The 27,366-nt window shown below is 37.9% G+C and overlaps 2 protein-coding genes and 1 non-coding gene across 3 annotated transcripts in view; 1 reads left to right on the top strand and 2 right to left on the bottom strand.

Annotated features, from left to right (window-relative positions):
- Nucleotides 1–13,562, top strand: part of beta-Man (beta-mannosidase) — a 43,333-nt gene extending 29,771 nt beyond the window's left edge. Inside the window, exons 8-12 of the mRNA XM_073962244.1 lie at nucleotides 4,116–4,589; nucleotides 4,649–5,070; nucleotides 5,130–5,327; nucleotides 12,937–13,119; nucleotides 13,187–13,562. Of these exons, the coding sequence (XP_073818345.1) occupies nucleotides 4,116–4,589; nucleotides 4,649–5,070; nucleotides 5,130–5,327; nucleotides 12,937–13,119; nucleotides 13,187–13,462 (1,553 nt within the window). The 3' untranslated portion in view covers nucleotides 13,463–13,562. The remainder of the gene's footprint in view (nucleotides 1–4,115; nucleotides 4,590–4,648; nucleotides 5,071–5,129; nucleotides 5,328–12,936; nucleotides 13,120–13,186) is intronic.
- TRNAT-UGU (transfer RNA threonine (anticodon UGU)) lies at nucleotides 158–229 on the bottom strand. Its single transcript has one exon. It is a non-coding gene; the product is annotated as a tRNA-Thr (tRNA).
- Nucleotides 13,563–21,061: 7,499 nt separating the features above from the next.
- LOC141391479 (uncharacterized) overlaps nucleotides 21,062–27,366 on the bottom strand; it is a 53,833-nt gene continuing 47,528 nt past the window's right edge. Inside the window, exon 2 of the mRNA XM_073964357.1 lies at nucleotides 21,062–23,102. Within this exon, the coding sequence (XP_073820458.1) occupies nucleotides 21,363–23,009 (1,647 nt within the window). The 5' untranslated portion in view covers nucleotides 23,010–23,102 and the 3' untranslated portion in view covers nucleotides 21,062–21,362. The remainder of the gene's footprint in view (nucleotides 23,103–27,366) is intronic.

Genomic DNA, 27,366 nt, shown 5'->3' with positions numbered 1-27,366 from the left:
GTGTTTATTTATACGGAGTTTGATTAAGAGATCTTCTGAAACGTTCTTGTAATTTCTTCTTAAAGTACCCTCTTTTTCAATAATTATTACATACGCATTTTAGTAGTTTTTAATTAATTTTTCCAAATATTATTGGCTAAAAATATTTTATTCGATTTGCCTCCTGTGAGGATTGAACTCACGACCCCTGGTTTACAAGACCAGTGCTCTGCCACTGAGCTAAAGAGGCGTTGTTACACATGCATTTAAAGGCAAGCTTAAACATGGTTCCATTATATTGTATTCAGTGTTTTAATCTTATCATTTTCCAATAAAACGGGCTTTGGTTCCGAGAATAACATTCGTTACGAATATTTTAAAATAGAACTTTTGATTGCTGACAAATTTTATCAAAAAGATGTTATGTAGTTTGACAATACAAAATTGAAAGATAGCAATAATGTACTACGCTATCTGGATAGCTTGTGCGATGATATTAGACATGTGGGGTTCATCTGAACTATTTGCGATAAATAACTCTCGTTATGCCGAACATGTTACTAACATATTTTCTTGGAAGGCAGATCCAGTTATCTAAAATTTTGTAATGTAATAAAGTTCTTAAAATTTTTGTTTTACACAAATAATAAATGCATTTTATTTCTTCTGCGATATTTTGCAATGGCTTGCACACATTCCGCAGAATGCTGGTATCAAAACACGTGCTTTGGCCTGCATCCTATTCTACCCCAAAGGGTTAGTTAAAATGCAATGCAAAAGGGATAGTTAAAATGCAGTGCCAAAGGGTCAGTTAAAATGCAGTGCCAAAGGGTTAGTTGAAATGTAGTGCAATGGAGTGCCTCTTTCCGGGGTCACGCTCTTGTAAAAAGAATGAGTGAAAATGCATAATTTGATGCACTTCCAAATCACTTGTACATATCATTTAACTGCCTCTTTGGAGGCAAATTTTTGCTGGGTATGCTTCTACTTAGGTTTCGTTATGGTATAACAACAGCACTCCAAAAATATTTTCCATCAGGTGAATTACCGCAAACATGTTCGCATTTTCTTTGTATTTCTTTATTGTATAACAAATTCTTAGAAATTTATACACTCTTTTTTGTCTTTGGAAGAAATTAAGTCGCTGCTGGTAGGGATCAACAAACTGGCTAGCTTGTTTGTAGCGATATTTAAGCAAATGTATCGAACGGAGTGCATTTTTCACAACTCCGTGGGGACTGCATCGGAGGATGTTGTGAAATCTTAACACCACATGGCATCACTTCCAATTTGTTTTCGTATCGAGAGAAGTATGAAAAAAATATAGCGTTATAACAAAGACTACTAAAAAATATAGTGCAATAGGTTTACATCCCGTAATCAAACTCAGCCATACATCATGTGGCAGTTGAAAGTCTTATGCTAAGTTTACATTTACGAAATCCACTCGATTTCAACTGTCAATTCCATAGCTCAAACGTCTAATTAAATCTTATCTGGATTTCATTTGACGTTTAACCTATGGATTTGACAGTTGAAATCGAGTGGATTTCGTAAATGTAAACCAAGCATTATCTCACTTTATTCTAAGATTGGTGAGCAGACCCCTTACCACTTGTTAATCACGTTTAAATGGACTATATATTAAAATTAGATCCCTGTTTAACTAAAATATCTCTCCTCTACACCAGAAAATCCTCACCTAGACAGCATATTTATTAATACAAAACACTGTTCGTTACCTGAACAGAACTGGATATCATTTTGGTAGTCATTCTTTTCGATGGTTTCCGCGTCAACCAGCCACTTCGGTTGCTCAGCTTTGGATTTTTTTAGAGTATTTGGGTTATTATGTCAGGAAGAATGGACTTGTTCGCGAAAAAAATGTAGATTCTTGTAATCAGAATCACTAGGTGTACACACGGGTTTTCTTTAACTATTGAGTCATTTTCTTAGGAAGTAGGAACTTGTCACCGAAGAAAATAATGGGGCCGATACGAGGCATGTACATACTTAAACTGCACTGTTATGATATTTTTTAAAGCTTGTGTGGGATAAGCCGAACTAAGAAACGATTTCTATCTGCGTATCTTGGTGGATTTGCCATTCGTTGAACATAGGCTGTAGTCGTTTACACAATATCCCTGACGATATCTTATATGCAATAGGGAACCGTATAGTTTGAATATACAGTCTTATCTCCTTCCTTGTGGACGTGGCATAGGATGATCACGTTCCAATAATCACGGAACGGATCCTGCTGTGTTATTATTCTTCAGCCGTTTTATTGCTGTCTTTACCTCAAATTGGCAGGGCGGTATACACTCAATATCATCTTCTGATACTGGATATGTGGAACCTTGTCGTCTTCTCTAGTATTGCAAACTATCTGAAGAAGTGCCCGCACCAAAGTCATGTATTTCTTTTTGCGCTACGCAACTGATTGAAGAGTACCCATATATGCCGCATTCTTCTCTTTTATAACAGCACGATATTCCTGGTCATACCTTGGGTTCCTTGGTGAAGGTCTCTGTTATTCAAGTATGGATTTTATTGCTTTTTGCATGGAATGGGCAATACTTTCCGAATGAGCAGTTGGGATACTTTAGTATAATATGCTGTGGTTAGTTCGCATTCTGCGATTCCTTCGCTTCCTGCGATCCGTTCGCTTACGCGATTAGTTCGCTTCACGCCATCCGTTCGCTTCCTGCGATTCGTTCGCTTCCGCGACTCGTTATCTTCGAACTTACTCAATCGTCTCTTGTCGTTCCAGACCGACTATACTGAGCCGAGTGCCACCAACCCGAGTACAATTAACAGGGAAACCGAGCCGATGGCCATTAATCCGATTGCCGAAGCCAAAGGTAATCATCACGCCTATTAGAGCCGACTATACCGAGTGCCATCAACCCGATTCCTCAAGCCTAGGGGCATCAGCACGATCAGGCCGACCCGAGTATTGTTCACCACACTACATTAAACCGAATCGCAGTCAACACGACTATTGTAGCCGAGCGTCATCAATTCGGCTCCAACGTCGAACGCCGTCAGCACACCGACTATAATCAACACGCTTGCACCCGGCAATACGAGCCGAGTTCCCCACCTTTACAAGAACCAATACTTCCACGGGCCGACTCCTGTCATCCGAACACCGTCGAGCCGACTGCTACCACTGTGTCAACTTCAGACGATCCCGCCAATGCTACTGAAGACAGTAGCCTGGCAGTAACTATACGAAGTCACCCTGCCGAGACGAATAGTCGTACCAATTAAATAAGCCTAAAGTACTCAAACGTCCACATGTTTCTCATTATTTAGACACCAAGAGAGGTGATAATAAAGAAATTAAATCATCATAACTCGTGTATTTCCTTAAGGTTTTGTGGGTCCTTGAGTTGACCCTGGCAGCGACTGAATTTACTTCAGCCCTAGTTAAAACCCGAGTTATAACACTTTGATACGACCAAAATTCTGAATCATCGAAATAATTGTTTTATACCCCAAGTATTTTTGGACGAAATCCTTTTTAGACAATTTGGAGTTAATTTAGCCAACTCCATTGCCGGTCCTTCGTGTACCTCCCACGCAAAATTTGTACAGTACAGTTTAACAGCTCGTCTAGCATCGTTTTGATATTTTTGCAATAAGTTCTTCTTGCGGGCCTCGGGAGAAGTCCATACTTCCTGAGGAATTACCTCGGAAGCTCAAAAAGTCACTATGGACGTCAGAGGTATCGTGGTTACTTATTTTCTATAGGTCCGAGGCAGCGGCTAAATCTCCGTTGACACAGCTGACTGATATTTTCTCACTTGTTTTCGTTATAAAAGATAGTACCATTAAAGATAATACTTGGAAAAAGAATACCTGCAGGATATTTTTTATTCAGTTCCGCAGGTTTTGCGAATAATTTGTTTGAACATTTCCCTGAGAGACTGCGCCGGTCATATAGTAAAAAAATTGTTGAAGGTTTACTTTTCCCTTTATCACGTTAATGTGTGCTTCGGACATTGTCGTGTTGAAACAGCCAGGCGCTTGACATTACTATTAACTTATTTTTATACGTTTAAAATAAATATTCTCAATTCTTACTTATATTCATCATTTTTTTTTGTGTTTAATTTTTTATCGTCCAGTAAAACAACTCTTACTTGCCGCCAAAGACACCCATCAAAATATGATACGCGTTTGGGGTGGTGGTATCTACGAGTCGGATTTATTCTATGAGTTAGCCGATACATTAGGCATTATGATATGGCAGGATATGATGTTTGCCTGTGCCATGTACCCGGTGACAGATGCGTTTCTGGCTTCAGTACGCAAAGAAATAACGCAAAATGCTCAGCGAATTGCCCATCATCCAAGTATTGCCATATTTGCCACAAACAATGAGAATGAGGTGGCAATAGCACAAAATTGGTATGGCACAGTGGAGGAACGTTATAAAACTGAATATAGGGAATTGTATTTAGGCACAGTGATACATGAATTGAAAGCCCTGGAACATGCAAGTCGTCCTTTGCCTTTGGTATCATCACCATCAAATGGCAAAGAATCGGTAAAGGATAATTACTTATCAGCAAATCCACAGGATCCCAATTATGGAGATGGTAAGGCATGTTCGTCAGAGTTTGATGGCTAAGATATTTAATATTTGTTTTCATTTTAGTTCATTTCTATGACATATTTAAGGATGGTTGGAATCCTTCGATATATCCCCGCCCCCGCTTTGCCTCAGAATATGGTTTTCAAAGTTTGCCATCAATGCAGACATGGCAGCGCACCCTTGCTGCCGAGGATAACTTGGGCGATTTAATAGAACATCGTCAACATCATCCATTGGGCATGATGGCCATAACAACTTTGGTGCGCATGCATTTTCCTCTGCCGCTGCCAGAGGATGGGAATTATTTGGAGGCTTTAATTTATTTCAGTCAAATCTCACAGGCCATGGCCACAAAAACCGAGACAGAACTTTATCGTAGTCTACGTGATACTGAGCACCGGACAATGGGAGCTCTGTATTGGCAGTTAAATGATGTGTGGGTTGCTCCATCATGGTCAGCCATTGATTTTTATGGAAATTATAAGGTGGGCTTGAGGAGTTTCTGATTTATTATGTTTAAGCTAATATGGGTTGTTTATTTCAGTTGCTGCACTATTGGTCCAAGGAATTTTTGGCGCCCATTGCTATAACAGCTTTGTATGAGATGAAAATAAGATCATTAAATATTTCGCTGATATGTGATCTATTCGAAATAGATACCGATGGTTTACAGGTCTCAATGAATATTTACAAATGGTCTCAGCTGTATCCTAAGAAAACTACAACATGGCCTGTTACAATGGTAAGATAATTATAATTGGTTGCGAAGTTTTTATTATGATTACGAAGAATGCTCGCATATTTTGGAATTAATATTTCTATGGATAGGAGGAAACCACACCATTTTCTCTTTTTTGACGATTTGTTGTATTAGTGTATCAAGTCAGTAGCCTTTCTTATGTCTTAGGTCTGGTTATAGAATGCGCATCTGCCATTACGAGTATTGCAGACAACAGCTTCATTCGGTGACCAGCGGTTCATTCTGATCATCCTGAAAAGAGATAAGTGAGGAAAGTGAAACGGGAAGGTGTGGAAAAGATAAGTGGGGGAAGTTCAGATAAAAGGACAAGGACGGATAGAATGCAAATTTGCCGAACTGTAGATAAGATCTAAAAAACAACCGCTTGGTAATTTAAGACTCCCGCAGAATTTTAACAAGGCCGCAGGTTCTACAACCCGATTATAAAACTCCATCTTGCTACTTCATCATCAATCTTATCCCCCAAAATTGCATTTTGAACCATTTCAGACTTTTTTCCAATAGACCCTAGTGTCTTTAGAACAGTGCGGATATCTGTATATACCGTGACTACTCTACCTGCGAACTTCGTCAATCCCACTAACAACTCTAAAGCTTTCAAGACTACAAAAAATTCTTCCTGAAAAACACTGCAGTCATTTCGCTCATTTACTCAAAAAGTGGCATAACTCAAAAATTGCGTTTTCTGAGTTAACAATTTCTATTTTTTCTACGACATTGACTTTATCCTTTGACAAATTTTCATGTTGATATCTCTAAAAAAATCAGCAACACAGTTTTCCGAGTTTATGAAGCACTAATATAATTCAAGTTATGCTTGATCTTGCACAGAAATTTAGCACCGATATCTGGCTTGTTCTTTCCAAAATATTGTTCCAGTTGTTATGTATTTGTTGTGTAATAATCTTTTTAAGTGGGGAAGTCAAAATTCAATCGTGAACTTAAAACGCGCTTTTCTCGAAACTCCATTTTTTGAGATGTGTCACTCCTTGAGCAAATGAGCGATTTTTAGTTATCCTGTTCCACTGTGCGGTCTCAGTCCACATGCAGGGCATATGTTCGAGCCCAAATCGAATTAGGGCGGCGGCATGTGTTTTCCTTGGCTGCTGGTATTTATCTGCTGCAATTGATAGGAAGTGGTCTCCGAGTACTGTATGCACACTACCCCTTCAAAGTGCTGATTCTAAAATTCTACAACTTGGCTGGCCCCGTCCATAAAGATTCGGGAGACAGGTGATAGTGTTTAGCTGAACATTTAACCAGATACAGCGTATCCCGTTATCTCAGTCCACATGCAGGGTACGTGATAGGTATGTGTTAGGTATCCATATCGCCAGGTTCCAGTCTACATGCAGGGCATGTGTTGGGTATCCTGCTGTCACTTGAGGCAGCTGCACCCGCCTGATCTGTATTGAGCTAAAAGCTCACACTACCCTTTCGAAGTGCCTGATTCCAAGGAATATTTCATCAGTATCAGTACGAGTATTGTGGGTTTTTGTGGGCACATGAAAAGATGCCTAGTAATGTGATGAAACTGTCCACATTCTGGGCACTCGTTTTGTATTTCAGGGTTTAGGAGCCATAGATAACTATTTAGGTACGTGGATAGTCCAGACCTGAGCAGTGCTAGCATGCATCTGGTCTCTCGTGGTAGTTTTGGTTTCCTCTTCGCTGATTGGAGGAGGTCTGCACAGCATTTGTATGAGCTAGGTTTATTGCTCGTTTAATTTATGCATCATTGGGTGTGTGTAGTGGGGGAGGGTGTGCTTGTCCCTCCTGAAGTCCCACCTGATTGGATTTATGAAAGTGAGGTGATTTGGATGGTTTGGGGCGTAACACTTCAGTTGGTGTTGTTTTGTAAGGAGTTTGGAGTGACTTTTGACATTCAGCATTTTGCACTAATGTTGGGGGTTAAGACTGGGGCCGCGTAATAGAGTAGTGGACGGCCTATGGCTTTATAGGTTGTTACAATGGTTTTTTATCTTTACCCCATGTGCTTCCAGTTAGGCTTTTGAGGAATTTATTTCTGCCATCTACCTTTTTTGCCGTAAGTCAGACACGGTGCTCTAGAATCCAATTTAAATGGAAGGTGCTTACACCTGGGAAGTTTTTGCGGATTATGAAACTACAATGTTCATAGATGAGAAAAATCAAAAAACAAAAAAAAAATCGCCGGAGCGCTTTTGAAATAAATCGCGATTCAAGTTGACATTTTTAGGGGTTGTTTAGGTTTTTACGATTTTGCTTAGAAACCGCAGGTTTTATCAAAATGAGACTGAAGAAAATGTTGTAGCTATGAAAATTCTCTACAAGATTGACCTTTACTGTATTTTCGTAGGTTTTACCATTTTTGAGATATTGAAGTTCAAATTGGGACAATGCACTGACTGTATCGCCCCTTTATAAAACAATGTCATGAAGGGTGCACCTTAACTAACTTTTAATGAAAACCGCTTACACAGGTGAAATTTTTGTGAATTCTGAAACAGCAATGTTCATAGATGAGAAAAATCCAAAAACAGGAAAAAAACGCTGTAGGGATTTTTAAGTAAATCGCGGTCAAAATTCAAATTTTTAGGTTTTCACGATTTTGCTTGGAAACCGTAAGTCCAATTGAAATGGAGCTAAAGAAAATTTTGTAGCTGTGAAAATGCTCTACAGGATTTACGTTTATGATTTGTTTTCAGGCTGTACCATTTTTGAGATAAAGAAGCTCAGTTTACATTTGTAGGTTTTTTTTGTTAGGGTTTCGCGATTTTGCTTGAATACGGCAAGTCTTATCGGCATGGGGCCTGAAAAAATCTTATAGCTGTGAAAATTCCCTACAAGATTGGCTTATGTAATTTTTCCTCGGTTGTACCATTTTTTTTAGATTTATAAGTTTAAGTTGGGAAATTGCAGTCATGACATTGCTTTATAAGGAGACGATACAGAATTGAATTGAATTTGAATTGTTTCAATTTCAACTTCTATATCTCAAAAGTTGTAATATCTACGAAAATACCATTAAGGTCAATCTTGTAGAGAATTTTGATAGCTACAACATTTTCTATATTACCATTTTGATAGGGCTTGCGGTTTCCAAGCAAAATCGCAAAAACCTAAACAACCCCTAAAAACGTCAACTTGAATCGCGATTTATTTAAAAAGCGATCCGGCGATTTTTTTTTTTGTTTTTTGATTTTTCTCATCTATAAACATTGTAGTTTCAGAATCCGCAAAAACTTCCTAGGTGTAAGAACCTTCCATTTAAATTTGATTCAAGAGCACCGTGCAGAGTGTTTACTAAACTGGAAAGTATTGTCGAAGGTAACTCCTAAGATTTTGGGGTACTTGACAGTCGGTATGTTACTGCCGTTGATATTTATTTTTATTGTTGTATTTACCTCTTTTGTCCAGGTTGTGAATAGCGTTGTGGAAGATTTGAGAGCTGAGAGCTTTAGATTTCTACTTTCGAAGAAGTTTGAAAGGAGAGGAAGGTACTCGTTTAGTCTATTTTCTATAGTGGAGATATTTCTATCATAAAAGTTGTGGTGATAGTACTCCTCCTTGGGACACCCCTTGCTTGTTGCGTCTTTGTTTGGACTTGGTTCCTCTGAGCTCGACGTAGGACTGTCGTCCGGCCATCTATCTCTTCAACGAATTTGGGAGAGTAGTCCCTTTGATATCGTTCAGGAGTGTGGGGTGTCAGACTGTGTGAAAGGCCTATGACAGGTCCAGGGCCACAAGTATTGTTTTCATGTGGATCATAATTGAGATAAGACGACTCGTGCTTGCCTTGGCAGATGGCGTTCTTCTGCTGTATTCTGGAGGATGTGGAATTTCAGAAAGGTGGAATTTAACTAGTTCCGGGTATATCACTCCGCCTTGGTAACCTCCCAGTTTCCCTCATCGACTTCTTCTCTCTGAATTCCACAAAAGACTGGCATCCATACATATAGTTGATTATCCAACGGGAAGTCTTCGCTACGTCCTCGAACAGCTTGGCATGGTTGACGATATCGAAGGCTTTCGATAGGTCAAGAGTCACCATGACAGTTCGATCCCATGACCTGTTCTGTGCATTTTGCGGAATCCATGCTGCTGTTGGGTAACTTGAAACCTTCTTTTCATCATGAGAAGGAATAGTTCTTCTATAATCTCTCTATAATACTCGCTTGAATTCTACTCGCGAGTAAAACTCGCTCGAATTCAACCGCGAGTACTCGTGCGAGTTTGAAAAATTAATCGAGTATACTCTAATTTTCTTCGTCACTCGCGAAGAATATTTCCGATTTGATTGATTTTTATTCGCGAGGAGTACGAGTTTTTTTGTTGTGAGGGGAACCTCCGAACAACCTCCTCCGAACTTCCCCCTGTCAAATTGCCCTTTCCAATTTCAGTCCACAGCATCATCAACACATGTTCGCTACTACACACACTCACACGAATACAAAAAACAGTCACAAAATAATTTTTTTCACTCGATTTTACTCTTAGAGTAAACTTTCACTCTATTTCGAACATTATGACTCCCCCTCTTTTTTAAACCAGGAGTACTCGCGAGCGCTCCGAAATAAAACAAAAGAGTGGAGAAAAACTTCGTGTAAAACATGTACTCTTAGACTATTCCCACTATCAAGTACATTTCACTCGCGAATAAAATCGAGCAAAACTAATTTTTTGCTCGTACTCTTCGTGTACTCCCACTCGTGAGTTCTTTTTACTCGCTTGTAAAATCGAGCAAATCGGAGCTCTGACTTCAAGAGGAAGTTCATTAACATCCTTAAGGGTTCGAACGACGAAACTCATCACACTAATTTGCTGGGAAGTTTCTTGTATTCGACTAGCAGGTATATAGCGAGCAATGCCAAAGATTCCAGGGACTGGGCAGTTCTCTGAAACGGTAATTGATGAATTTTCTGAACCTTTGACAATAGGCTTTCTCATTGTTTAGGTTATGAGTTTATGAAGTCAGTAGGTCTGTTAAAGGAGATGTTGATTGGAAGGTGGTCTAAGCCAAGCAAAATGGCGGGTTGTCAGGATACGTTATTTATGAGACTCTGTGCCACAAAGCAGTATCCTCTTACCATCGTAAGAGCGTCTTCATTTAGTGTGCAAAATGTGGAGCTAATAATTTCAAATACCAAAGTCCCCTATCACCAAATGGTTATTGGCCTTCAAAAGCGAGTTTATATCTCGCATATAACTCAAGTTACAGATTTTCATCGGCGGTATGCACCTATTAAGCACATCTATCTCAGGGAGGGGAAGGGCCACTAATAGACCAAATATGATTTTGGAAGAAAACTTGCCGACAAAAATGTGGATTAAAGTTCAAAATGTTGCGAAGGAGGTACTTAAAGGAATGGAAGTGGATCGTTGTTATTTTTCTCATTCGAGACGAGCTGATTCATCAGAAGGTTTTTTTGTAAAGAAAAAGAATGTCAGAGCAATTGTCATCGCAAACCACTACACTACATATTTCGCACTTTGGTGAGAAGTGCTCATCAGGTGTATCTTGTGCAGCAATCTGACTATGTCTCTACCCTAAATGTTTTGTTCTATATATACTGAATTTATTTCGAAATTGCAATTTGGAATTCAACACCACGGATTTTTTTACTGCAGATGGCATTGCCAACTCTTATTCATTTACGTTTTTACAGGGATCTTTTAGGAGTCATATCTTTTCGATAGATATCGCGCCCACTAGTCATCTCAGTGGGTCATCGTATAAATTTTGGACCAGTATGTCAGGAAGCATGGAACTTTCCAGGGATAACATTATATCGCTTTAAGCACCACAACAAATAGCATCGGTTTACATTGTTAAAGGATCTTCGAACAGACTCTAAACAAATGTTAAACTTTTGTGAGGGTGGTACCCTAAGGAGAGGAACGTTAAGGGCCATTTAAGAAGTAAAACTAAATATTAAATATCTTCGAACTAAAACTAAGTTTCGACAAAATATGACGACGGCCAAGTTTTGAATCAAATCGGTTGATCAGTTCGAGAGTTATAGGATTTTTTACAACTTTTGGGCTGTTTTCTCAAGAAGTGTGAACATGCCCCTGAAAAACTTTAACTGTTGCAGCGAATGCAAGCTGATTCAACAAAAATTAAAGTAATTCGAGATCACGTTTTAACGTGCATTTATCCGAATCTTTTTGTCGGATGTATCTGAAGGAGTGAACCGATATTGCTTATCTTCGAACTTGAACTAAGTTTGGACAAAATATTACGAAGGACAAATTTTGGACCAAATCGGCACATCCGTTCGAGAGTTTTCTTGAGCTCCGACCTACACCGTGTGTAGTGTTTTTTTTTGCATCTTCAGGCTAATTTTTCTCACGAAGAATGGACTTGCCCCCCCGATGAAAGTTGTACCGTTGTATGGAGGGCAGTAAATACAAGCTGAACTATTCCCAAATTTTGTGTGGGAGGTACCTGAAGTAGTGAACCGATTGAATTCATATTGGAACCTCATCTAAGTCTGCTAGAAATGTTACGATGTGAATAGTGTGGATCAAATCGGTTACTCCCTTTAAGAGTTATCGTGCACACAAATTTTCCAAACATTTTCGAACTTTTGTGGGGAGTGGACCGATGTGGTCCATCTTCGAACTTAATATAAGTTTAGGCAAAATATGGTGAAGTGCAAAATTTGGTTTGAATCGGTTAATCTGTTCGAGATTTATCATGCGCACCAGCCATCCATCCAGACAGACGGACAGATATGGCTAAATCGACTCCAAATCGTCTGAAACAGTTTTTGTCCAATCATATTTGGGATCAAAAACCATTATTTTGATGACGCACATTTTGCCCGTGTGAAAGTGTTACCTTAAGTGCTGAGGGTATAAAAACTCATGCCTGTGACTCACTTCTTGGCAGAACTCTCCCCCATTCGGTTAGGATTGAAGGGACACTAAAGAGCTCTAGAGGCGGATAAGCTCTAAAATGTCCTTTAGTATTGTGATCAATATGAGAGGTGTGCTGTTGAGTATCACCGGGATGACACCATCAGTTCCGGGTGAATTATAGGGATGGAAATTATTGATCGTTCGTGAAATTCTTGAATTAAGCTGTCAACAATGAGCCCCTCTCCAGAATTATAAGTCCTATTCAGCTTTGTCATTCTTGCAATCCGGAGTTAGTGAGTTTTCACCAATATATTTAGAGTCTCAAGAGCAGAGTTCGTAACGTGTTATTACCTTGGTTAACGCTTCCAATAGGTGTGTGATATTTTAGGATTACCTTGCGAAATCTTGCCGAAACTATCGGCTCTTTGGGATGCCTCCACCGTGCATTATGTATGTCCGTTTTCGATTCGAGGCCATGTTGCCTCATTTTCAACGGTGGCAAAAATACCGCTTAGTATAATGTGGTCACATTTCCTGAGTATTTCAGCCATGTAAAATCGGCTATTACAAGTAGATCCCATAAAATTGAGTTTAAAAAATGGGGGTGCGAGAGTTCTCTCTTGTCTCTTCGGGGATGTCTATCGAAACAAATCTTCGTATAAACAAACTGCTAAGGATTCGATATAAACATACTATTTCGGTTTTCCAACCCTTTCTTGATGTATAATTTATCTCCTGATTTTAGGTACCAAATGGAGTCCACTACGATAAAGTGATACCCATAGATGATATTTTTCAAGGAGAATTTAACAACTACAATAGCTTTGTGGAATTTGTGCTGCAACGCAATACCATACCGCTGGCTCGGACATTTTACTTTCCTTCTTCATTTAGCAGCATTCAGGCTGTTAAAGATCCTCAGATAGAGGTAAGGATCGCCCTAGTATAATCCATTCTCAAATAAAAAATAAATGTTTCACTCTATTTCTTTTCAGGTTCTTATTTCCAATGCGTTTTGCAGTTCCCAAGTCAATGCCAAAATGAATAGCTACAGTTTGACACTGAACACCAAATATCCGGCAATATTTGTCTACATTGAATTAATTTTGGAAAAATTTCCGGATATAAAACATTATAAATTTTCTAAAAATGGTTTTATGATGACTTCATCCAATTGTGTGCTGCACTTGGAGTTCGAAGCAAAGGAATGCGTTCGATTGAATGCTAATGATTTTAAACTTATGACAGTTAATCAATTTATGAATCTTTAATTTTTTTAGTTTTACATCAAATATTTTTACAATTCTCTTGTTAACTCGATATTCGAACAAAACATATATTTTAGAAATAAGAATTTATATATTTATCTAACTGTGTTCAGTGTCTTCATTTAATGGCGGGACAAGTAAGACAGAAACAGCTAAATACTTGTATAAAATATTACGAGGTGCAACGTTTGGTTCAAATCAGTTGATCCAACGAGTCACTCAGATAGGGAGACCATTATTTCGATGAGGCACATTTACACCTCACGAATTTTCTGTGTTTTGACTATTTTAGCTACAGTAAATGAGATGTTATTTGTCAAGGGTCACAACCAAAAAAGGTATATTCAGGTTTATGTTTTGGTATGAGTACCCAATTTTCGGCATTTTGAGGATTTTAGCTAAAATTTTTGGACCGAACCAACGGTTATTTCACATTCGAGGTTCCCAATGGTCACAAAGCTTCCATTATATGCAAAGTGATTTTTTCAAGTACCCTCGTAGAACTCGATCCAACTGTAGAAGTTGGTACGTATAATTTTGATGTAGTTAAAAACTTCGTTAAAAACATTAGTTTTAGTTAGTTTGGTCAACAGATGCTAGAAAACTGTTTAAAATCAAAGCCACATCTTGTCAAACAAACACAACGTTTATATAGTACTGATACTACCCGTGCCGGTTCAAAATGCTTGTACACCAAATAGATTTGAGAGAAAAATTCTTCCAAAGACCTACGGGCCAATATGAGTTGACGGTGAATATCCACGTCGTATGAACCACGAGCTGTGTCGGCTATACAACGACATCAGTAAATATAACGATTGCGATGGCTTGGCCTTGTCATAAGAATGGGCGATGATGAAACCACTAAGGCGTAAAAAAGCAGGACGGTTTTCGAGTTTGCCCATAGATTGTTGACTTGGCGGTTTTACACTTTTGGCGTTTTTACAGTTTTAAAAGAAAACTCGGAAATCGATTTTCTGCGGTTATGAAAAAGTCGAAAGTCGAGTTTTAGACCAAAATCGAAAAGTCGAAAAATCGATTATTGCTTTCCATTATCTATCCCTAAACGCCATATTCCTGAAGATACAAATGGAAATCTTTTCTTAGACAAATGTTCCGTAGAGGATCACACAAATACGTAAGTAATTTCTATAATTTCTACTTCATCGTCTCGTCTCTGCAGCCGCATATTTCCTTAAACTTGCACCATGGTGTGATAATTAAAGCTCAAAGTACAAACTACACTTCTACAGATGAAGTGTGTTAACCAAGTACTCCTTCACCCGAACAGCTTCCTTGGATTCCTTACTTACCTGCGATTGGGATTTAATTGTCTTCAGCGGAAAATTGGTGGCACACCGTTGCTGTTTTGTGGGACGACAGATTTGAGCTTATAATATATGCTTCCTTTGACCCGTTGATGATATATTGTTATCGTCCCAAGGACTATCTGTACTGCCGGATGAGTCCGTGCTACTTTCGGGGCAATCAAGTATCAAAGAACTGGTAATTGTGGAAAATGTCGCTTCTATTGTCATCTTATCCTTTTTGCTTATTCATTCGCCGTTTACGTCGATAATGTCAAACAGTCCTTCAATGAATTAAGGTTCTGTTGATAGACCCTCCACCTTAGTATGGAGGGTATTTTAAGTTTATTTTTCGTTTGTAACTGAAATAATCAATTTATTATCTTGCGAACGTATAAATATTATATACTCTTGATCAGCATAAAATTCTGAGTCGATCTACACATGTCCGTCCGTGGGCTATATCGGCCCACTTTTTGCTATAGCCCCCATACAACAGTACATCCCGATTTTCGGTGTTTCGAGGATATTAGCTACAATTTTTAACCAAATTGGATGTAATTCGACATTTTAGGTTCCCAGTTGCCACAATACTTATTCACTCAAAATTGACATCATAGGTCCATGCTTTGGTATATAACCCCATATATAACATAACCTCCCGGTATTTCGGTATTTTTGATAATTTTAAAATTAATAGCGGTGAACTTATTATACCCTCAGCCTTTAGGCTAAAGAGGGTATTTACACTTTGATACGACCAAAAATGTGCCTCATCAAAATAATGGTTTTAGACCCCAAGTATGTTTGTACGATATCCGTTTCAGACAATTTTGAGTCGATCTAGCAATGTCCGTCCGTCTGTCTGTCTGTCTGTCCGTCTGTCTGTCTGGCTGGTGCGCACGATAACTCTGGAACGGATCAATCAAATTTTGGTTATCAAAATATTTTGTCCAGATTCGATTTAAGTTCGAAGATGGGCCATATAGGTCCACTCCTTCAGGTACCTCCCCCACAAATGTTCAAAAATTGTCTCAAAACTTGTGCGCACGATAACCCTTGTAGGTAATAACCGATTTGGTCCATACTTTGCACATCGTGTAATTTCTACCAAACTTAGACGAGGTTCCAATATGGACTCAATCGGTCCACTCCTTCGGGTACCTCCCACACAAAATTTCGGAAAAGTTCAGTTTAGGACCTGGTCTCGGATCGCTTTGATTTTTGTTTACGCAGGTTGTATTTGCTGTCCTCTATACGACGCTGTAAGTTTCATTAGGGGCAAGTCCATACTTCCTGAGAAAATAGCCTGAAAGTTACAAAAAACTCTATGACAACGTGTGTAGTGGTTGGAGCGCAAGATAACTCTCGAACGGATCTGCCGATTCGGTCCAAAATTTGGCTTTCGTAATATTTTGTCCAAACTTAGTTCGAGTTCAAGGATGGATTATATCGGTCCACTCCTTCCGGTACCTCCCCCACAAAAGTTCGAAAATGTTCGGAAAATTTGTGCGTACGATAACTCTTGAAGGGAGTAACCGATTTGGTCCATACTTTGCACATTATGAAACTTCTACCAGACTTAGATGAGGTTCCAATATGGACTCAATCGGTAAACTCCTTCGAGTACCTCCCACACAAAATTTCGGAAAAGTTCAGTTTAGGACCTGCTCTCGAATCGCCTTGGTTTTTGTTGTAACATCTTATATTCACTGTCCCCTATACGAAGGTACAAGTTTCCTCAGGGGCAAGTCCATACTTCCTGAGAAAATAGCCTGAAAGTTGAAAAACAAACCCTATGACACCATGTTTATGGGTGGAAGCGCAAGATAATTCTCGAACGGAAATGCCGATTACGGCTAAAATTTGGCCTTCCTAATATTGTTTCCAAACTTAGTTTAAGTTCGTAGATAAGCCATATCGGTCCAGTCCTTCAGGTACCTACCCCACAAAATTTCAAAAATATTCGGAAAAATTGTGCGCACGATAACTCTTGATGGGAGTGACCGATTTGGTCCATACTTTACACATTCTCATAATATCTACCAGATATAGATCAGGATCGAATATGGACTATATTTGTCCACTCCATCCCGTACCTCCCACACAAAATTTTGGATAAGTTCACTTTAAGACCTGCTATTCAATCACTTTGATTTTTGTTGAAGCAACTTACATTCGCCGCCTCAATTACGATGGTAAAAGTTGTTTCAGGGGCAAGTCCATACTTCTTGAGAAAACAGCCCGAAGGGTGTAAAAACACCCTATGGCACCCCCATGGTCTATGTCGTTCCATACCTTTAAGTACCTTTTCCGCAGAATTTTTGAACTTTAATCCTAATTAACATTTTTGTCGGTTCATACCAAAATTTTGAAACCCCCTAAATACATAATTTTTTTGTGAAAAAAGTGTTTCAATTTGCACAGGCTGAGGGTATATCTCTGTCGGCAAAGCCGACTGATACTTTTTTACTTGTTTTTATACATTTTAATGCTTTATATGCAAATAAAACAAAGAATTGCACAGCAAAATTCGGGTATAGCGAACATCGGTTATATGAAACTACGTTTATAACGAACAAAGTTTTGTGTTCCCAACAAATTTTTCTTAATATTTGTAAACACATTCAACTTCTTAAAACGACCACGATTATAACGAACAAAAATTGTCACCACGCGAGTAGATTTTTTACAATTTGTTAGGCCCGCTTTTAAGTACATGTGGATAGCGACGAATTTAAGCACCGTTTCAAATATTTTAATACATGATATTTAAAAGTAAGCTTTAATAAGAATTGTACAGATGGACACGTTTATAACGAACGCCGGATATATCGAACACATTTTTTTTGTTCCTACCCTCTGTTCTCATTTTACCTATTTTATTCGTTCCAACCCAAAAATAGAAGAAAAACGATTATAATGAACTAAAATATTGATTCCCCAAAAGATTTTTATAAACATTGATATGTTTAAAATATTGATTCGCGAAGAGATCTTTAAAAATATTATTTTTTATAAGGACCAAATAATCCGCGCAATCATGTTACCCTAGAACGTATTGCGGCTATAATTAACAAAAATGTTGACCACGGCACTTCTGTACATTTTTAGAAAACATGGTGAGTATTTCTTTAAAGAAAATTTATTTTTAGTTCAACTTCACGCAACAAAAAATTAAAAAAATATTTTTTTTCTGCAAAGGCACCTTCAAAAAAGTGATATAACTAAAAAACGCAGAAAATCGCTACTTGGTATATTATGTAGTTGATTCAGAACCCTTTACTGAATGTAGGCAGAAAAAATATTCTCTGTGTAAGAATTTCAGACAAAGTTGGGCAATTTTGTAAAAGTCTACAATATAAAACCATAATTTTGTAAAAAAAAAAAACAAGTAAAAAAGTGTCAGTCGGCTTTGCCGACAGAAATATACCCTCAGCCAATGTGAAGTGAAACTTTCATCTACGGGCAGATCGAATGTATTTAGGGTCTCTTCAGAATTTTGTGGCCCTTTAAGAACGTTTGAACTTGCCGACAAAAAAAATGGATTAGGAATTAAAAGCAATTATACACAAATGATGAACTTTTGTGGGGGAGGTACCTTTACGGAGGACCGATATGGCCCATTTTAGAAGTTAAACTAAATTTTGACAAAATATTAGGAGAACCAAAGTTTGAACCAAATTGGTTGCACTATTCAAGTCATATCGTCCTAGGATTTTAGCGACATTTTATTGGGGGAGAAGTACCGGAAGTTGTGGTCCGGTATTGCCCCATGAAACTAAGTTTGGATAAAATATGACGAAGTCCAAATGTTGGACCAAATTGGTTGAACAGTTCGAGAGTTATCGTGGCATAGGGTTTTTTACACCTTGCGGGATGTTTTCCCAAGAAATATGGACTTGCCCCTGAAATAAATTTTACCGTCGTAATGAAGGTAGCGAATGCAAATCGCTTTAACAAAAATCAAAGTTATTCGAGAGCAGGTCTTAAAGTGAACTTATCCGAAATTTTGTGTGGGAGGTACCAGAAGGAGTAGACAAATTAGTCCATATTTGAACCTGTTCTATGTCTGGTAGATATAATGGGATGTGCAGAGTATGGATTACATCGGTCACTCCCTTCAAGAGTTATCGTGGGCACATTTTTTCCGAACATTTTTGAACTTTTGTGAAGGAGGTACCTGAACCAAATTGCCTGAAACGCATTTCGTGCAAACATACTTGGGGTCTAAAACCATTATTTCGATGAGGCACCTTTTGCCCGTATGAAAGTGTATATCACCAATATTTTTGAAAATTTAACATAGTTGAAGCCAAGGTTTACCCTTTTAGAACACGTGACATCAAAAGTTAATTTGCCTGGAAGCTGTGGCTATATTTATTTTAAAAAATATGTAAAAATGGTTTGAAGCCAACGTGTATTTTTTGTTTTCTCTTGACTTGTGAATAAACCAAACTTTTCCCGATTTTCCTGTCAAAGTAAAAGTAGAAGCAAACTAAATATGGATCATCTCACTAATGTACTACTTTTCAAAATTTGATCTGCTTCTACCATTAAATGATGCTGACAGTTTGAAGCCAGATTTACAGTGTTTTTTGACATTTTCTTCTAATTTCAACTCTCGATTCTGAGTTATTTGATATATGTGTAGTGAATGTAGTCTACACAGCTTCATAGAAATCTGCATCCATATACGAACATTTTGTGCGAACATTTTTCTAAAAATCATATTTTTCGGGCCTAATTTTTACAATTGTCATTCGAATTCCTCGTACTTAGTTTTTTACGTTCCGGATCCAATAAATCATCCCCCGTGAAAATCCATCTACTAAAACGCGAGTTACAAGAAATTCCAAAGTAGAAAAATCACTTAATAATGTTTTTGAAAATACCGCTTATTTTATCGCGTTTTCTGCGGTTCGTTTCCACTACAATGAAAAAAATAGTGCAGCATCTTCGTTTTAGCGGAAACAGAGATTTTAAACTTCGCTGATAAGGAAACTACATTTATTTTATCCCAAAAAATAGTGTGTGATGCTACATCCACGGTTCTTGATGCGGACAAAAATTGTATGCACTTTGCGCAAATTGGCGCTATTTTATAGGTTTTTTAATGCTAAGATGCAGCCGATGCTACATCTTAGAATCCAAATTATATTTCGAAAAATATATTTCGATTTGGTCCAAACTTTGGATCTCTAAATATTGTCGAAACTAAGATTTTAAAATTTAAATTTGGTCCCTATCTGTCCGATCCTTTGGGTACCACCCACACAAATGTTCAACATTTTTTGTGGTTAAGGGTCTGTTCGAGGATCCTTCCTGTTTATTACTAGTAGGCTAGTATGGTAAAAAAAACCCTATCTATCGATATTTCCGCAAATTTTTGCGCTTTAATCCTATCCATATTTTTGTCGGTTCATACTCCCAACATTTTGGAAACCCCCCTAAATACATACGTGCTTATTTTTTTGGGAAATAAGTATTTCAATCCACACAGGCTGAGGGTATATCTCCGTCGGCAAAGCCGAATCATACTTTTTTACTTGTTTAAAACCAGTGTAGTACTGCTGTTGGATGACTCCATACTATTTTCGGTATCTCTGATATGTAAGTATGAACTGTTTACCGCAATAATTGAGATAAAACACAATATTTTTGCAAGCGAGTATATTTTTGCGACGTGCATGGCAAGTTGGAAGATGGGCCATCTTCGGCCCCGCCGAACTTAACAAATTTTTTCCTTGTCTGACCTAATTGAGGCATTTGCGGTGCCCGTGGTCGAAAAACTTATGCACATAAAATTGTGGTCAGGAAATGAATCTAATTATTCCATTTTAGTTGAGAATATTTGACGGTGGAGAGTTGGCCCGGGCGAACTTAACCATTTTTTATTTGTTTTTTTTTTCCTGCATCGTTCGTACTCGTCCAGAAGATTTGTTATTTTCACATATGGCTCGAGTCGAAAAGTCATCGTGCTAATAAACATGTTTCCGCCAGAATGACATATGAATATGAGCCAATTAACAGTATACGTCTCAAGGGAACGAAATCACAGAACTTGACATCCAAAGTTGGAGAAGTAAAGTAGATACTAACCAAATTTAAAATCCGTATTAAGGGTGATACCTCTCATAAGCCCGTTTAATATATTCGCATTTTAGTGAAATATTGTTTGGTACAATTACTTATTATTATTTGAATGAATGAATTTCACCATTAATTGTACTTAGCTCACCTTCCAGCAACAGGCTGACAGTTAAAAAAAACACATTAAAAAATTAAAATATTCTTTTTATTTATTGTTTATTTTACAAACTAACTAAATTCTTAAATTACATAGTAACTTTTAATATTAAACAAATGTTCAAATTATTTTATAAATAAATAACAATAGCTTAAATAAATTCTAAATTGGGCATTGCAAACAATAAATAAATATTGAAATTAACCCATGTACCCCCGCCGTGGGACACTTAGGGGAGAGCACATACAAACATGCTTTATGTGTACAATTTAGTGACAATATACTATAAATTCTACAGGACAAGATTTAATGTGAACGCACATGTTGTAGGTTTTAATTTATTTGTCTATCTATCGAATGTTTGAATTTCTACCTTGGGCGGTGTATAACCCTCTGGGTATGGCACCAACTGATTGTTAAGCACACGAGCATTACGCCAAGTTTTCACTTTATCTTCGGGGGCATCAGGTACACGAATGCCTTCAATAACTGTGACTGCCGGTCCATCAACAACTGTGGTAGTGGCCGATGTTTGTGGTGAACGAGTGTAGGATTTGGGGGGCTCATCAGATTCTATGAAGGTAAGGGAGGCTGAAGATGTGACTTGGGCCGGCGGTGGAAGGGAGTTGTATTGTTCGCGCTGTTGAAGTTTTTCTTGGTGTTTTTCTTGCTGCCTCTGTGGTTGGTGTACAAAATCGTATTGCGTTTGAGGTTGCTTTGGTGGCTGTTTTTCTTGCTGCCTGGAAAGCTGGGGTACAAAATCGTACTGAATTTGAGGTTGGTGTGAATGGGGTTTTTCTTCTAGCTTTGACTGGTGGTATGCTACTGATTGTTGAGGTTTTTCTTCTCGCACTGTCTTTTGGAATGCTACCGTATTTTGAGGTTTTTCCTCATGCACTGTCTGCTGGTATGGTACTGAACTTTGTTGAACCGCTGTTGAAGATGTGACAACAATTGGTGCAGGAACACGAATATGCGTTCTCTTGGCTTGAATATAATTCTTTTTCGTTATCAAATTAACTGGCAACTTATGCTGTTTCTTTTCTTCTTGGACATTATTTCCATTATATGAAGAGGAGGGTACATGCCTTGAACTGCGTTCAAAGTTATCTACAGGTGCAGATTGGGTATAGGATCTTTCGGGCCCAAACGAAACTGTGGCTTGTCTATAGTTGCGACTGTGATATTCCATTGGTTGCCATTGTGGTGGCTCTTGCTGCCTATAAGTTTGATATGTAATCACAGAGGACCTTTCAGATGGGAAAGAAAAATTCTGTGGCCTTTCCAAGGTTCCAAAGCTATAGCTAGGACGATTATAGAATCTAGGCTGGTGATATTGTTGTTGTTGCTGCTGTTGGAAATATCTATTTTCTGAGTTGTCATATATGTGGTTGGGAGTATCATCCTCAAAACGTATACGTCTGGCTGCTCGGGGCTTACTGGACCAAGGATTTGCAGTGTCTTGTTGTTGCCTCCAGCTTTGAGCCTTAATAAGTTTTAAGTCTTCCAATTGTTTTATCCGAGCCTCCGTATCTTCTTTGCGTTGTTGATAGGCTTTTGCATCTCTTGTCCATTGCTGTTGTTTGAGTAAAGCTGGAGAATGGGGTAGTAACAGCTCTTCGGCATTACTTGATCTTTTGGCTGTTCTAAGCTGCTCAGGCTTACGAACATCTGAGGAACGAACAAAGAAACTTTGTTCCTTCTGACCTGCCCTGGCCCGCCTACTATTTTTGCCCACCAAAAGTTCCACATCTTCACCTTTATCCGATTTCACTGTGACCACTTGAACTTTTTTGGGATCTAAATTCCGTCCAAATCTCAGCTCAGTTCTTAAAATGGCCGGTTTCAAGACCTTTGGTGGATCTCGAGAGTTTGCAGGTATATAGCCAGTATCTTCAAGATTTACATGGGCCTCACCGCGACCATATTGGCCACGGCTCACATGCACCAATAACCCCAGAATAAAAAGTAAAAATAAAAATTTCGTTTGCATTTTATTTAAACTCCTTCTCGTTTTTTTCGGTTTCTTTGTTGGCAATTATGTTCCGTTCAAATAAGTATTTCACTTAACTCTGCTTGCGTGACTCTGCAATAGAAAATTAAAAAAGAAAATCACAAATTAGAAGTGTTATTGCAATGTTTAATGACAAGAAAATTGAAATTGAATGCCAACAAGTAAAATTTTCCTTTTATAATTAATCGTGTTGACAAATTCGTTACGCCCCAGATATTTGTTTGTTTAAAGTTTTCCGTTGTGCGGATGGATAATTATGTTAATTGTTAGTTGCCAAAAACAAAGTGTAAATTTCACAAAAATACCTATTTTGAAATCACCAATTGATAAGAGTTTTCAATGAAACTCTTAAGCTTGCCGGAAACGTTATAACTTTAAAAAAAATCAAGCTGAAGAAATATATTTCAAGTGCGTCAGTCGCGTGATGATATTTAGGTCAAGATTTGTTTGCTGTCCATATAACCTATATATATCACACTTTGCATTGACGCTCACAGTATGCAGATGTTTTCAATTTACATTACTCAACGAGTTAGACAAATGGCTTGTCAAAGTGTTTAACAGCGACAAACAATTCAAGTCATAACATATAATTCTCATGAAAAATATGAATTTTGTTTTAACATGTTTAAGATAATATCTGTCGAATCTGCTAAAGAACCTGTAAAAAGGTCATGGTTCAATTATTGATATAATGAAAACATAAAAGCTTAAGTCAAAAATAACCAATTTAGATTGAAGTAGAAATAATATACAACTCGGGAGTAAGAGAAACATAAATCATAAATAATAATCATGCAATGACAAGAAGAAAGTAAGCAAACATAATATGGACAGTTTCTCCTTACGACACTGCTTTTCACGTCCTTTTTTAGCAGCATTTTTGGCAATTTTGGACAAGTCACCGTGGGCAGATATGCGTATAATTGAACACAAGCTTCAAAGCAACATACGTATGTATATGTAACATTTCGTAGGATCACCAACATACAGAAATGTTATAGTGGAAGGTAAAATAAGAATTCAAAATCAACCCATTCTGCTCTTTTTAGTAATAAAAACTTGTGTTCATCAGTTTGTTTGGAAACGCTTTACTACTTTAATTTTCGTACCTCCTCCCATTTACTAGGAAACGTAGGACGAACGTTTTCACTTTTTATTTTCTTATCTGTTATGCTGTGATCAATTCCGACTGTTATCTGATATTTTGTATCAACATTTTTCTCAGAATTGTTATTTTATTTGAAATAAACTTTAAAAAGCATCCTGCGCTAAATTTGCATATTTCCGTAAAAATGACAAAAAGTCAAAAATCGCGAAAAGTCGAAGAAAATTATTTGGAAATTTGTTCTAGACAAGATATATAAAAAATAAAAAAATATATCTCGATCTGATCTGATCCGATTTTTTATACCCTCCACCATAATATGGATTTAAATTTGTCGTTCCATTTGTAACACATCGAAATATTCATCGGTGACCCTATTCTTGATCAGAGTAAAATACTAAGTCGATATAACCATGTCCGTCTGTCCGTCCGTCCGACTGTTGAAATCAATAAACAGCTCGCAATTTTTAAGATAGAACCTGTTAATTTGGTTTAGACGTTTATATTACCCCTAGGATGTTAGGTATTGCAAATGGGCTATATCGGTCCACGTTTTTATATAGCCCCCATAGAACGGTACCACCCGATTTATGGTATTTTGAAGGTTTTAGCCTCATTATAACACTGAAATGGCTGAAATTTGGTACGTAGTCATCGTTGGGGGTATAAAATTTTCTCCCAGAAATTTTCGGGATAGATCCACGCCTTCAGATAGCCCCCACAGAACGGCACCTCCCGATTTCCGGTATTTTTAAGGTTAAGGTTTCGATATAGCCCTCATAGAACGGTACCTCCCGGTTTTCGTAATTCTGAAGGTTGTGACGTCAATATCCCACCGAAAGACTGAAATTTGTTATTTAGTCCTCCATGGGGTTATAAATATTCCAGAAGAAAATTATCAGTATAGGTCCGCGGCACTGTGGTCGAACTTGTATGGGAAGAGCGGCGAAAAATACGTCCTGTGCAGATATCAATACGAAATTTTCAGTAAAGGCTAGTTTAGCAACAAAAATAAAAGGAGCAAAAAATTCAACATATGTCCAACTTTAGGTATAGCCCCCATAGAACGGCATATTGGGGTTTTAGACCACATATTTCAATGAAATGGGCTGAAATTTGGCTATCGGTATTCCCTAGTGTTAGAAAGCCTTCTTGCAAAAATTTTTTGAATTGGGTCCACGTTTTGATAATGTCCCCATATAATGGTATCTCCCGATTTTCGGAATTTTGAGGGTTTTATATAAAATATTAATTCGTTATGACCGAAATGCCACTAAATCTTTCCTAGAGGTAGGCTACCACCAGAAAATGTTCGATTAATGTAGGTCGACCCTTTTATGTTTTCCCCATAAATTGGTACCGTCTAATATTCGGTATTTTTAGGGTTCTAGCCGTAATAATCAATCAAAATGGCTAAATTTTCCAAATTTTATATTGAGGACCACATTTTGGCATATCCTTCATATAACTGAACCTCCCAGTGTCTCTTCTATATTTTTAAAAAGCTGAAATGTATCACCTGCACCTGCAAAATGACAAAAACACCCTGAAAGCTACCGTTAGTATTTTGGGAACAAGTTCCAAAGTCGCGGAAATACGCAGCTGATATTCTGCAAATAGAATATACTATAGCCTACTAATTATCTTCTAAAAAAATCGTTGGGGGGAAATTTAATTATACCGAAGAAATGACATTACAAAAGTCCTTCAGTCAACACACGTATTCAATAATTAATCCCAAAAATTAACAAACACAAAATTGCATAAAAATTAAGTTAATACATTGTTTTTCAGTATTCGAATTAAGTTTGGTCAATATAGAGTTCATTTAGTTTGATATTAATATTTATACCCTCAGCCTTTAGGCTAAAGAGGGTATTTACACTTTGATACGACCAAAAATGTGCCTCATCGAAATAATGGTTTTAGACCCCAAGTATGTTTGTACGATATCCGTTTTAGACAATTTTGAGTAGATCTAGCAATGTCTGTCCGTCTGTCGGTCTGTCTGGCTGGCTGGTGCGCACGATAACTATCGAACGGATCAATCGATTCGGTTCAAATTTTGGGTATCGAAATATTTTGTCTAGATTCGATTTAAGTTCGAAGATGGGCCATATAGGTCCACTCCTTCAGGTACCTCCCCCACAAAATTTTCGCAAAACTTGTGCGCACGATAACTCTCGAAGGGAATAACCGATTTGGTCCATACTTTGCACATCGTGTAATTTCTAACAAGCTTAGATTAGCTTCCAATATGGACTCAATCGGTCCACTCCTTTGGGTACCTCCCACACAAAATTTCGGAAAAGTTCAGTTTAGGACCTGGTCTCGAATCGCTTTGATTTTTGTTTACGCAAGTTTTATTCGCTGTCCTCTATACGACGCTGTAAGTTTCATTAGTTGCAAGTCCATACTTCCTGAGAAAATAGCCTGAAAGTTACAGAAAACCCTATGACACCGTCCAAAATCGGTCCAAAATTTGGCTTTCGTAATATTTTGTCCAAACTTAGTTCAAGTTCAAAGATGGATTATATCGGTCCACTCCTTCCGGTACCTCCCCCACAGAAGTTCGAAAATGTTCGGAAAATTTGTGCGTACGATAACTCTTGAAGGGAGTAACCGATTTGGTCCATACTTTGTACATTATGAAATTTCTACCAGACTTAGATGAGGTTCCAATATGGACTCAATCGGTAAACTCCTTCGAGTACCTCCCACACAAAATTTCGGAAAAGTTCAGTTTAGGACCTGCTCTCGAATCATATTGGTTTTTGTTTTACCATCTTGTATTCACTGTCCCCTATACGAAGGTACAAGTTTCCTCAGGGGCAAGTCCATAATTCAGCCTATGACACCATGTTTATGGGTGGAAGCGCAAGATAATTCTCGAACGGAAAAAATTTGGCCTTCGTAATATTGTTTCCAAACTTAGTTTAAGTTCGTAGATAAGCCATATCGGTCCACTCCTTCAGGTACCTACCCCACAAAAGTTCAAAAATATTCGGAAAAATTGTGGGCACGATAACTCTTGATGGGAGTGACCGATTTGGTCCATACTTTACACATTCTCATAATATCTACCAGATATAGATCGGGTTCGAATATTGCCTATATTTGTCCACTCCATCCCGTACCTCCCACACAAAATTTTGGATAAGTTCACTTTAAGACCTGCTATTGAATCACTTTGATTTTTGTTGAAGCAACTTACATTCGCTGCCTCAA

Source organism: Musca autumnalis, unplaced genomic scaffold, assembly GCF_047663935.1.
Source record: "Musca autumnalis isolate F117 unplaced genomic scaffold, ASM4766393v1 scaffold_1, whole genome shotgun sequence".
In the NCBI taxonomy this organism is placed as follows: Eukaryota; Metazoa; Arthropoda; class Insecta; order Diptera; family Muscidae; genus Musca; species Musca autumnalis.
This window is presented reverse-complemented; position numbering and strand designations above follow the sequence as displayed.